Raw genomic sequence first — 13,356 nt, 5'->3', positions numbered from 1 at the left:
TATTAAATTGGAAATTCTGTTATAATGCCTGTGGCATTAATGGTTAATAACACCTATCCCTGTACTTATAATACTTATTTCTCTAGTTGTTGAAAATAAAGTAACCTTCACTCTAGTAAAACAAATTGTTTAGATTATATTTTCTCTTCTTTCTTCTTCACCTCCTAACCCAAGAAGATTTTAGAACATTTTTAAAAATTCTAGATTTTACTCAGTTATTTAGGTCTTTTTGTTCTAAGATTTTCCTTGTAATTTTGTCAATATTAATAGTCTCACTGCATTCTTTTGGTAGACTTTGCCTGATAAATCTTTTTCCACCTTTTTACTTTATGAATGGGCAACATAGTCCATACATTTTTAATTTTTTTTTTTTTTACTTCTCAGAATCTGTAACTTTTTTAAAAAAAATTGAAATAATATGAGTAACATACAGGGTTGTATTAGTTTCAGGTGTACAATATAATGATTCAACAATTCTGTACATTACTCAGTGCTCACCACAATGAGTATAGTTACCATCTGTTACCAAACAACATTATTACAATCTTATTGACTATATTCCCTATGCTGTGCTTTTCATCTCCGTGACTTATTTTACAACTGGAAGTTTGTACTACTTAATCTCCTTTATCTATTTATAATGGGATTCTATTTCATTCTCCACCCCCACCACCCTTCTGGCAACCACCAGTTTTCTGTATTTAAGAATCTGTTTTCTTGTTTGTTTGTCTTTGTTTGTTTGTTCATTTGTTTCTTAGATTCCAGAAATGAGTGAGATCATATGGTCTTTCTCTGTCTGACTTATTTCACTTAGCATTATATTCTCCAGGTCCATTCATATTGTTGCAAATGGCAATATGTCACTGTTTTTTATGGCTGAGTAATCAATATTCCAGTGTGTGTGTGTGTGTGTGTGTGTACACCACATCTCTTTATTCATCTATCGATGGACACTTGCGTTCCTTTCATATCTTTGCCATTGTAGATAATACTGCAATAAACTTGGGGGGGTGCATACATCTTTTTGAATTAGAGATTTTGTTTCCTCTGAGTAAATACCCAGTAGTGAAATTACTGGATCAAATGGTATTTCTATTTTTAATTTTTTGAGGAACCTCCATACTGTTTTCCACAGTGGTTGTACTAATTTATATTCCCACCAGTAGTGAAAAGGATTCCTTTTTCTCCACATCCTCACCAACACTTGTTATTTCTTGTCTTCCTGGTTTTGACTGGTTTGACAGGTGTAAGGTGATATGTCATTGTGGTTTTGATGTGCATTTCCCTGATGTCTCCTATAGTATGTGATAGTTTCTCTGTCTTGCCTTGTTTTTCAATGACTTTGGCTATAGGGGTGTCTGGGTGGCTCACTTGGTTAGGTGTCCTTCTCTTGATTTCAGCTCAGGTCATGATCTTATGGTTCATGGGATCCAGCCCCACACTGGGCTTTGTGCTGGCAGTGTGGAGCCTGCTTGGGATTTTCCTCCCTGCCCCCAACTCTGTTTACCCCTGCTCTGCCATGCTCTTTCTCAGTCTCTCTGAAAATAAGTAAGCATTTAAAAAAAAAAAAAAAAAAAAAAAGAGCTCTAGCTAGATACCCTGTAGAATGTCTACCATTCTAGGTTATCGGTTTTTGGAAAGAATACCACAGATGTGAAATGCCTTTCTCATAACATTTATCAGGGGGTACTTGGTGTCCACATGCCATTACAGGTGATGTTAACCTTCATCACTTGGTAAAGTTGGTGTTTCCCAGGTTTCTTCACTATAAAGTTACTCTTTTCCCCTTTTCCTACTCTATTTTGGAGAGGCAGACTCATGCTTTTTATTTTGTATTCTGACTTGGTATCTTCATGTTGATTTTTTAAAAATTATTATTATTATTATTTTTAATATGAAATTTATTGTCAAATTGGTTTCCATACAACACCCAGTGCTCATCCCAAAAGGTGCCCTCCTCAATACCCATCACCCGTCAACCCTCAGTTTGTTCTCAGTTTTTTGTTTTTTTTTTAACATTTTATTTATTTTTGAGACAGGGAGAGACAGAGCATGAACAGGGGAGGGTCAGAGAGAGGGAGACACAGAATCTGAAACAGGCTCCAGGCTCTGAGCTGTCAGCACAGAGCCTGACGTGGGGCTCGAACTCACGGACCGTGAGATCATGACCTGAGCCGAAGTCGGCCGCTTAACCAACTGAGCCACCCAGGCGCCCCTGTTCTCAGTTTTTAAGAGTCTCTTATGCTTTGGCTCTCTCCTTCTTTAACCTCTTTTTTTTTCCTTTCCTCTTCCCCTCCCCTATGGTCTTCTGTTAAGTTTCTCAGGATCCACATAAGAGTGAAAACATATGGTATCTGTCTTTCTCTGTATGACTTATTTTACTTAACATAACACTCTCCAGTTCCATCCACGTTGCTACAAAAGGCCATGTTTTGTTCTTTCTCATTGCCACGTAGTATTCCATTGTGTATATAAACCACAATTTCTTTATCCATTCGTCTGTTGATGGACATTTAGGCTCTTTCCATAATTTGGCTATTGTTGAGAGTGCTGCTATAAACATTGGGGTACAAGTGCTCCTATGCATCAGCACTCCTGTAGCCCTTGGGTAAATTCCAAGCAGTGCAATTGCTGGGTCATAGGGTAAGTCTATTTTTAATTTTTTGAGGAACCTCCACACTGTTTTCCAGAGTGGCTACACCAACTTGCATTCCCACCAACAGTACAAGAGGGTTCCCGTTTCTCCACATCCTCTCCAGCATCTATAGTCTCCTCATTTGTTCATTTTAGCCACTCTGACTGGCGTGAGGTGATATCTGAGTGTGGTTTTGATTTGTATTTCCCTGATGAGGAGCGATGTTGAGCATCTTTTCATGTGCCTGTTGGCCATCTGGATGTCTTCTTTAGAGAAGTGTCTATTCATGTTTTCTGCCCATTTCTTCACTGGATTATTTGGTTTTCGGGTGTGGAGTTTGGTGAGCTCTTTATAGATTTTGGATACTAGCCCTTTGTCCAATATGTCATTTGCAAATATCTTTTCCCATTCCGTTGGTTGCCTCTTAGTTTTGTTGGTTGTTTCCTTTGCTGTGCAGAAGCTTTTTATCTTCATGAGGTCCCAATAGTTCATTTTTGCTTTTAATTCCCTTGCCTTTGGGGATGTGTCAAGTAAGAAATTGCTGTGGCTGAGGTCAGAGAGTTCTTTTCCTGCTTTCTCCTCTAGGGTTTTGATGGTTTCCTGTCTCACATTCAGGTTCTTTATCCATTTTGAGTTTGTTTTTGTGAATGGTGTGAGAAAGTGGTCTAGTTTCAACCTTCTGCATGTTGCTGTCCAGTTCTCCCAGCACCATTTGTTACAGAGACGGTCTTTTTTCCATTGGATACTCTCCTGCTTTGTCAAAGATGAGTTGGCCATACGTTTGTGAGTCTAGTTCTAGGGTTTCTCTTCTATTCCATTGGTCTATGTGTCTGTTTTTGTGCCAATACCATGCTGTCTTGATGATTACAGCTTTGTAGTAGAGGCTAAAGTCTGGGATTGTGATGCCTCCTGCTTTGGTCTTCTTTTTCAAAATTTCTTTGGCTATTCAGGGCCTTTTGTGGTTCCATACGAATTTTAGGATTGCTTGTTCTAGCTTCGAGAAGAATGCTGGTACAATTTTGATTGGGATTGCATTGAATATGTAGATAGCTTTGGGTAGTATTGACATTTTGACAATATTTATTCTTCCAATCCATGAGCACGGAATTTTTTTCCATTTCTTTATATCTTCTTCAATTTCCTTCATAAGCTTTCTATAGTTTTCAGCATACAGATCCTTTACATCTTTGGTTAGATTTATTCCTAGGTATTTTATGCTTCTTGGTGAAATTGTGAATGGGATCAGTTTCTTTATTTGTCTTTCTGTTGCTTCATTATTAGTGTATAAGGATGCAACTGATTTCTGTACATTGATTTTGTATCCTGCGACTTTGCTGAATTCATGTATCAGTTCTAGCCGACTTTTCATGGAGTCTATCGGATTTTCCATGTATAATATCATGTCATCTGCAAAAGTGAAAGCTTGACTTCATCTTTGCCAATTTTGATGCCTTTGATTTCCTTTTGTTGTCTGATTGCTGATGCTAGCACTTCCAACACTATGTTAAACAACAGCGGTGAGAGTGGACATCCCTGTCTTGTGTCTGACCTCAGGGGGAAAGCTCGCAGTTTTTCCCTATCGAGGATGATGTTAGCTGTGGGCTTTTCATAAATGGCTTCTATGATGTTTAAGTATGTTCCTCCTATCCCGACTTTCTCGAGGGTTTTTATTAAGAAAGGATGCTGAATTTTGTCAGATGCTTTTTCTGCATCGATTGACAGGATCATATGGTTCTTTTCTTTTCCTTTATTAATGTAATGTATCACAGTGGTTGATTTGCAAATGTTGAACCAGCCCTGCAGCCCAGGAATGAATCCCACTTGATCATGGTGAATAATTCTTTTTATATACTGTTGAATTCGATTTGCTAGTATCTTATTGAGAATTTTTGCATCCATATTCATCAGGGATATTGGCCTGTAGTTCTCTTTTTTTTTTACTGGGTCTCTGTCTGGTTTAGGAATCACAGTAATGCTGGCTTCATAGAATGAGTCTGGAAGTTTTCCTTCCCGTTCTATTTTTTGGAATAGCTTGAGAAAGATAGGTATTATCTCTGCTTTAGATGTCTAGTAGAATTCCTCAGGGAAGCCATCTGGTCCTGGACTCTTATTTGTTGGGAGATTTTTGATAACTGATTCAATTTCTTCGCTGGTTATGGGTCTGTTCAAGTTTTCTATTTCTTCCTGTTGAGTTTTGGAAGTGTGTGGGTATTTAGGAATGTGCCCATTTCTTCCAGGTTGTCCAGTCTGTTGGCGTTAATTTTTCATAGTATTCCCTGATAATTGCTTGTATTTCTGAGGGATTGGTTGTAATCATTCCATTTTCATTCATGATTTTATCTATTTGGGTCATCTCCCTTTTCTTTTTGAGAAGCCTGGCTAGAGGTTTGTCAATTTTGTTTATTTTTTCAAAAAACCAACTCTGGGTTTTGTTGATCTGCTCTACAGTTTTTTTAGATTCTATATTGTTTATTTCTGCTCTGCTCTTTATTATTTCTCTTCTTCTGCTGGGTTTAGGCTGCCTTTGCTGTTCTGCTTCTATTTCCTTTAGGTGTGCTATTAGATTTTGTATTTGGGATTTTTCTTGTTTCTTGAGATAGGCCTGGATTGCAATGTATTTTCCTCTCAGGACTGCCTTTGCTGCGTCCCAAAGCGTTTGGATTGTTGTATTTTCATTTTCGTTTGTTTCCATATATTTTTAAATTTCTTCTCTAATTGCCTGGTTGACCCACTCATTCATTAATAGGGTGTTCTTTAACCTCCATGCTTTTGGAGGTTTTCCAGACTTTTTTCTGTGGTTGATTTCAAGCTTCATAGCATTGTGGTCTGAAAGTATGCATGGTATAATTTCAATTCTTGTAAACTTATGAAGGGCTGTTTTGTGACCCAGTATATGATCTATCTTGGAGAATGTTCCATGTGCACTCGAGAAGAAAGTATATTCTGTTGCTTTGGGATGCAGAGTTCTAAATATATCTGTCAAGTACATCTGATCCAATGTATCATTCAGGGCCCTGTTTCTTTATGGATCCTGTGCCTACATGATCTATCCATTGCGGTAAGTGGAGTATTAAAGTCCCCTGCAATTACCACATTCTTATCAATAAGGTTGCTTATGTTTGTGATTAATTGTTTTATATATTTGGGGGCTCCCATATTCGGTGCATAGACATTTATAATTGTTAGCTCTTCCTGATGGATAGACCCTGTAATTATTATATAATGCCCTTCTTCATCTCTTGTTACAGCCTTTAATTTGAAGTCTAGTTTGTCTGATATAAGTATGGCTACTCCAGCTCTCTTTTGACTTCCAGTAGCATGATAGAAAGTTCTCCATCCCCTCACTTTCAACTGAAGGTGTCCTCAGGCCTAATGAGTCTCTTATTGGCAGAAAATAGATGGGTCTTGTTTTTTTATCCATTCTGATACCCTATGTCTTTTGGTTGGAGCATTTAGTCCATTTACATGCAGTGTTATCATAGAAAGATAGGGGTTTACAGTCATTGTGATGTCTGTAGGTTTCATGCTTGTAGTGATGTCTCTGGTACTTTGTCTCACAGGCTCCCCCTTAGGATCTCTTGTAGGGCTGGTTTAGTGGTGACGAATTCCTTCAGTTTTTGTTTGTTTGGGAAAACCTTTATCTCTCCTTCTATTCTAAATGACAGATTTGGTGGATAAAGGATTCTCGGCTGCATATTTTTTCTGTTCAGCACATTGAAGATTTCCTGCCATTCCTTTCTGGCCTGCCAAGTTTCAGTAGATAGATCCATCACTAGTCTTATCGGTCTCCCTTTATATGTTAGAGCATGTTTATTCCTAGCTGCTTTCAGAATTTTCTCTTTATCCTTGTATTTTGCCAGTTTCACTATGATATGTCATGCAGAAGATCAATTCAAGTTACGTTTGAAAGGAGTTCTCTGTGCCTCTTAGATTTCAATGCCTTTTTCCTTCCCCAGATCAGGGCAGTTCTCAGCTATGATTTCTTCAAGTACACCTTCAGCACCTTTCCCTCCTCTTCCTCCTCTGGAACCCGAATTATGTGTATATTATTACGCTTAATTGTGTCACTTAGTTCTCTAATTCTCCCCTCATACTCCTGGATTTTTTTATCTGTCTTTTTCTCAGCTTCCTCTTTTTCCATAATTTTATCTTCTAATTCACCTATTCTCTCCTCTGCCTCTTCAATCGAGCTGTGGTTGCCTCCATTTTATTTTGCAGCTCATTTATAGCATTTTTTAGCTCCTCTGACACCTCCTTGATCTCTGTAGTAATAGATTCTCTGCTGTCCTCTGTACTTTTTTCAAGCGCAGCGATTAATTTTATGACTATTATTTTAAATTCATTTTCTATTACATTGCTTAAATTGTTTTTGATCAGTTCATTAGCTGTCGCTACTTCCTGGAGTTTCTTTTTTTTTTTTTAATTTTTTTTTTAACTTTTATTTATTTTTGAGACAGAGAGAGACAGAGCATGAACGGGGGAGGGTCAGAGAGAGGGAGACACAGAATCTGAAACAGGCTCCTTAGGCTCTGAGCTGTCAGCACAGAGCCCAACGCAGGGCTCGAACTCACTGACCACGAGATCATGACCTGAGCTGAAGTCGGCTGCTTAACCGACTGAGCCACCCAGGTGTCCCACCTGGAGTTTCTTTTGAGGAGAATTCTTCCGTTTTGTCATTTTGGATAGTCCCTGGAGTGGCGCGGAACTGTAGGGCTCTTCTTCTGTGCCGTCTGGAGTAACTTGTGTTGGTGCACAGGGCCGCAGTCAGACCTGATGTTTGCCCCCAGCCCACCGCTGGGGCCACAGTCAGACTATGTGTACCTTATCTTTCCCTCTCCCAGGGGCAGGACTCACTGTGCAGTGGTGTGGCCCCTGTCTGGGCTACTTGCACACTGCCAGGCTTGTGGTGCTGCTTCAGTGGGATCTGGTGTAGTAGCTGGGGTGGATCCGCAAGGTGCACAGGGGCAGGAGGGGCAGACTCAGATTGCTTTGCCTTCAGTGGTCTGCTTCGGGAGGGGCCCTGTGGCATTGGGAGGGAGGCAGACCCATTGGAGCGATGGATCCACAGAAGCACAGCATTGGGTGTTTGTGCAGTGCAAGCAAGTTCGTGAAGGGAACTGGTTCCCTTTAGGATTTCATCTGGGGGATGGGCGAGGGAGATGGTGCTGGCCAGCGCCTTTGTTTTCCGCCAAGCTGAGCTCTGTCCTTCAGGGCTCAACAACTTTCCCTCCCGTTGTTCTCTAGCCCTCCCGCTCTCGGAGCAGAGCTGTTGACTTATAACATTCCAGATGTTAAGTCCCACTGGCTGTCAGAACACACTCCGTCCAGCCCTTCCGCTTTGCATGCCACACTCGGGCGCTCTGCCTTGCCGGGTGGGCTGGCTGCCCCTCTGCCTCTCTGGCTCTCTCCTGCCAGTCTGTGTGGCACGAACCGCCTCTCTGCCCTTCCTACCCTCTTCCATGGGCCTCTTGTCTACGCTTGGGTCTGGAGAGTCCATTCTGCTAGTCTTCTGGTGGTTTTCTGGGTTATTTAGGCATATGTGGGTGGAATCTAAATGTTCAGCAGGACACTGTGAGCCCAGCGTCCTCCTATGCCGCCATCTTCCTTCCGGATCCTTCATATTGATTTTTACATTCTTACAAGGCTTTACATTTTTCTGTCAAGTAAGTGGTCTAAATTTTTGTCAGTAGCATTTGTTGGGTCCTCATTACCTGAAGAGTTTTTGGCACTTTTGGGTTTAATATTTTTTTTTTCTTGCTTGTCTTAACACATTCACATTGGACTGAAATTAACTTGTTACATGTTTGCTGCTTGTATTGGGTGGTAAATGTGAAAAATCTTCTTATTTTTGTATTTCTAGTGCATAGCACAGTGCCTGGTGGCTAGAAATTCTCAGTAAATATTTTGTTGAATTACAGTGATGAAGAAAACTTGTATTATTTGTAACACATAATAAATGGCTGTTATTTTCATCCCAGAATGCTATTTTAAGAAATTAAAACTTGGCAGTTCAAGTGATTGAGGAGACAAATGATCAAATAAAACTCTTAAGATATTCCTAAAATACTGGTTTTCAATGTATGGTCTCCCATCAGCAATATCAACATTACCAGAGAACTTATTAGAATTGTAGATTCTCAGGGCTTACCCCAGACCAACTGAGTCATAATCTCTGGGGTAGGGTCGAAGAAACCCTCCCAGGAATCCTGATGGCCACTAAAATTTGAGAAATATTCCCTAAAGGCACAGAGGGAAAAAATAGGCAAAGAAAGTGAGCAGCTACTGGTAATTGACTGCAACAGTAAAACTAAATCTCCTCTTTCCCTGTTATCACTGAGAAAGCTTAGGCTTGTTTTTGCCAGGTCCTTCCTTCATTCCTTCCTTCCTTTCTTTTTGTGAATATGGTGCATCATTTGATTTAGTTGCTGTATTTGTTTCAATGGTAGTCTTTGATTAGGATAAAGTACAATATAATAAAAAAAAAAATTGCAACCCAGCAGTATACTGTTCACTTTTTCTGTTTTATTTGGTAGACAAATTTTTGGCTGCAGTTTTGTGAGGGAAACTATTTTCAAGGCAACATCAAATTAATGATACTTTTTTTTAACTTTCAAAAAATGTGTTGTCTATTGGCAGCGGATAGCTGACATAGCTTTTTTGCTTCTAGTGTCTACTTTTTCCAGGAAATGACTCCCATCTGCAGCAAGAGGAATGCTGACCTTTAATGTGCATGTTAGTCACTTCTTTTAGCTCAGTGCCAATTTAATAATATTACACATTTCGTGAATTTGGTTGAAAGTATGTGCTAGCCAGATTGTTTTCACTCTGGAGTTTCAAGCTTTTGAAGAATTAAAGTTTGTGTTTTTCTAAAACTAAATTGAATTCTTCAAGTTGACTAATGAATGGGGAGAGGAGAGTTCTTGGTTTGGGTCAAATGGTTAAATGTGGTCCAAGGACAAAGAGCATCAGCATCTTTGGAAACTTCTTAGAAATGTAAAATATTTGGCCCAACCCAGACTTAATGATTGTAGAATTCTGGGAATGGAGCCCAGAAATCTGTGCTTTATAAAGTTGTCCAGGTAATTCTGATACCTTCTATAATTTGGGTCCCAAAGGGTGGAAGGTTAGTTTTAGCCCCTGTAGAGGACAGCATGGTATTGTAAAATTACATGGGTTCCCTAATGCAGCTGATCAAATCTGGGGAAAATAGGAGCTTTGTAGCCAGACCTTGCTTTGAACCCTATACTATGACTTCTTAAAAAATATCAGGCAAGTTAGCATTTCTGAGCTTCAGTTTCCTCATATATAAAATATTAGTAATCATAAATCATGGATGAGTGTTATTGTATTAGGTGTTCAATCAATACTAATTTGAAAGGCTCATAAAACTTAGAATTGGAAGCAAACTTCTTTTCGGGGAAAAATGTCATTTTCAGTGGAAACAAAATAATTAAGTAGTTAGCTTCCTTCCAGTTGCTGTTGGAATTTTTTTGGAGGTTCCAAGTTGCTTTGAGTAATTTCATATGCTTGAAGATTGTCACGGAAACTTTATCTTTTGAAAGTCTTGAAGGTGTCTTGAATTCTTTAAAATGAAGGGAGTATCCTGGGGCATTCTATCTGTAGAATGCTTTATGTAAATCTTTATGTATTTAGTAATTAAAAATAATTTTAATAGCTAATATATTCTCATGGTTCAGAAATCAGTGCAATATAAGATACTCCGTGGGAAAAAATGTCAGTTCCATCCTTGCCCTCAGTTCTCCATTTATACCTACTCTATAACCAACCACTTTTCTTAGTTTCTTGTTAATACCAGTAGAATTTTGAAATGTAAATGTAAGTACATATTAATAATTACCACCTCCTTACCACAAAAGATAACACACTGTATACACTGTTTTATACATTAACACTGTACTTGGATATCTTTTCACATAGAGAAGTCTACATAATTCTTTTTTTTTTTTTTTCTGGGTCAGCTTTATTGAGGACCACATATAGTGAATTGCATTCAATTTAAGTATATAATTTGATGAGTTTTGATAGTTTTATGTATTTGTGAAGGTATCCCAGTTAGGATAGAGAATGTTTGCCATGGTTTTTTGTTTGTTGGTTTTGTTTCTGTTTTTGTTTCATAGTATTTTATTGTATAGATGTACCATAATTTTTTTAAATCAGTCTTTTGTGTTGAGGACTTGGGTGCTGATTCATATAATTCTACTCTTAATAATCTTTTTCACATAGTGTTTTTTATGTAGGCAGGTAAGTCTGAAGGCAGATTCCCAGATGGGGGATTGCTGAGCCAAAGGAGAAGTAAATAAATTTGGTAGTTGTTGCCAATTTGCCCTTCATAGGCTTGGTACAGTTTGAGCTCCCATGAGCAATGTTTGAGGGGGCCTATTTGCAGTCTAGTTAACAAAGTACATTATGAAACTTGGGATTTTTGCCATTAAGTGGAAAATGGTATTTTAATATCGTTTTAACTTGAAGTTTTCTTTTGAGTGAAAGGGAGCATATTTTTGTATGTTACAGGATAGGCCATTCATAATACTTTTCTGTAAAATATCTGTTTATACTTTTCTGCCCATTTTCCTATTGGATTTTTTTTTTTTTTTGCTTCTGTTAATTTCTAGGGACTCATTTTAGGAGATTAGCTCTTTCTTTACAAATACCTTTTCCCCTGATTGTATGCTTTTAACATTGCAAGAACTTCAGTTGAAGGGTATGTGTCTGAGTTTTTGCTGCTCTGGATATCTTTCTAACAGTTGCTTAACTTTGATTTATTTCCTTTTCTCCTTTCTTCCTTTCATCTCTCTCTCTTTTCCTCCTTCTTTTTTTCCCACTCTAATTTCTAAAAAAAAGAATGTGTGACAGCTTGAAGATGCTTTGCTGTTAAACAGTAATCTATTTAGTGGGTGTATGTTGTTAAATGATTTTAATATATATGACCCTGGTTCATCTCTCTTGAAGGCCATGTTTTTGGTATACTGCGCATTGGAGAAAGAACCTGTGCCAATGTCCTTGCCTCCTGCCTTGGTGCCACCTTCTAAGAGAAAAACGGTCAGTATATCAGGCTCTGTGCGGTCGATCCCCTCTTCAGCATCAGCCAAGGAACCTTACCACTCCTTACCACCTGTAGGCATTTTACCTACCAAAGCACCATTAAGACAGGTATAGATCTATCAGTGTTAAAGGACTTTTTTTTTAAGTGCATGGCATTTAACAGTTGATTGCTTGATGAAGATAGAAGGAGCAATCAAAGGGATCAAAGATTTAGAGCACCCTCTGGTTAAACCTGCATAATGTGATGTCTTGGAGAAGACAGATAAATCTTCTCCTGCATTTGGCCTTACTTAGGTATATGGATGTTTTATTGGCTTTGCCTTGATCTACCTGGAATTAAAGTTGGAGACAGAAGATACTCCATGCTAATCTGGCATGCTTGCCTGGGTCTAGTTAATAGATGTTTTGTTTTTTTAATCCCCAGTTAACTCTTGATTCTTTGGGATCAGATTATCCAATTTTGGGTTGTCTAAGGCCTTTTTTTCCTCCAGCCTGCTGCTTGTCAGGCTGAGTAAAGGAAAATAATGACAGAATATGCAAATCAGCCAGTTCAGCTACATTTAAGAATGCTGAATGAAATTATAAAAAATGAAGATTGAGAATTAACTGAATATTTTGTTTATATAGACTTTCCCAGTTACCCATATTAATGTGGTTATTCATAAGTCAAGAGTTAACTATGCTTGAATTTACTCATTACTTTTAAGTAAATTACTTTTAAGGAAAAAGTAAAAAGGGCATCTGTAAATGTAGTCCCAGCTGACCTATACTTTCCTTCTGTAATTTTCTTTTCACCACAGCATTTTGATTAGGGTGTGATGGAAATGGTACACTGTTGTTATAGTTAGTGGGGTAGAGTTGCTCAGAATTTTTACAGATACTGTCATGGGTTGAAAGAATGACACCTCAATTTTTTTCTCATTCTGACAAAAATTTTACATATATGTGTGTGTGTGTGTGTATATGTGTGTGTGTGTATATGCATACATGTTTTGTTTTGTTTTGTTTTCCTGTAGTGGGTTGTAGCCCCTGCAGAAAAGGCTAAATATGATGAGATCTTCTTGAAAACTGATAAAGATATGGATGGATTTGTGTCTGGATTGGAAGTCCGTGAAATTTTCCTGAAGACAGGTTTACCTTCTACTTTACTAGCCCATATTTGGTAAGATTTTATTTAAATTGATTTTAAAAATATGGTTTTGTATAACTCTAGTTTTGTGCATTCTTATTTTTAGGCATTTATAAATCGGACAGTTTTGTTTCAAAATTCTTTATGGAGAAAATTTAAATCTGGAGATTTCTTTTGGATAATGGACAAAAGTTTGAGAATGGATTACCTGTTATAAGATTGACAGTATCAGTTAATGATTATTAAAATGTTAAAATGCAGTTTATATCAACTAAACTTAAATTTTTTTTAATGTTTATTATTTATTTTTGAGAGAGATACAGAGCGTGAGTGGGGGAGGGACAGAGAGAAAGGGAGACACAGAATCTGAAGCAGGCTCCAGGCTCTGAGCTGTCAGTACGGAGCCCGATGTGGCGCTTGAACCCATGAACTGGGAGATCATGACCTGAGCCGAAGTCAGAAACTTAACTGACTGAGCCACCCAGGCACCCCTAAACTTAAATTTTTAAGGGAGAATCCAAAAATCTGA

At 38.2% G+C, this 13,356-nt stretch overlaps 1 protein-coding gene across 4 annotated transcripts in view; it reads left to right on the top strand.

Annotated features, from left to right (window-relative positions):
* The window catches only part of EPS15 (epidermal growth factor receptor pathway substrate 15), a 151,504-nt gene that overhangs the window by 51,346 nt on the left and 86,802 nt on the right, over positions 1 to 13,356 (top strand). For 2 of the 4 annotated variants that reach the window (XM_043578752.1, XM_043578754.1), the window contains exons 9-10: positions 11,606 to 11,695; positions 12,715 to 12,860. In XM_043578752.1, coding sequence (XP_043434687.1) covers positions 11,606 to 11,695; positions 12,715 to 12,860 — 236 coding nt within the window. Of the gene's footprint in view, positions 1 to 11,605; positions 11,807 to 12,714; positions 12,861 to 13,356 lie in introns of all 4 variants that reach the window. The other 2 variants (XM_043578751.1, XM_043578753.1) reach the window with 1 other exon arrangement.

This window comes from Prionailurus bengalensis, chromosome C1 (genome assembly GCF_016509475.1).
Source record: "Prionailurus bengalensis isolate Pbe53 chromosome C1, Fcat_Pben_1.1_paternal_pri, whole genome shotgun sequence".
Taxonomy (NCBI): domain Eukaryota; kingdom Metazoa; phylum Chordata; class Mammalia; order Carnivora; family Felidae; genus Prionailurus; species Prionailurus bengalensis.
The sequence above is the reverse complement of the archived record's forward strand: the minus strand, read 5'-3'. Positions and strand labels throughout refer to the sequence as shown.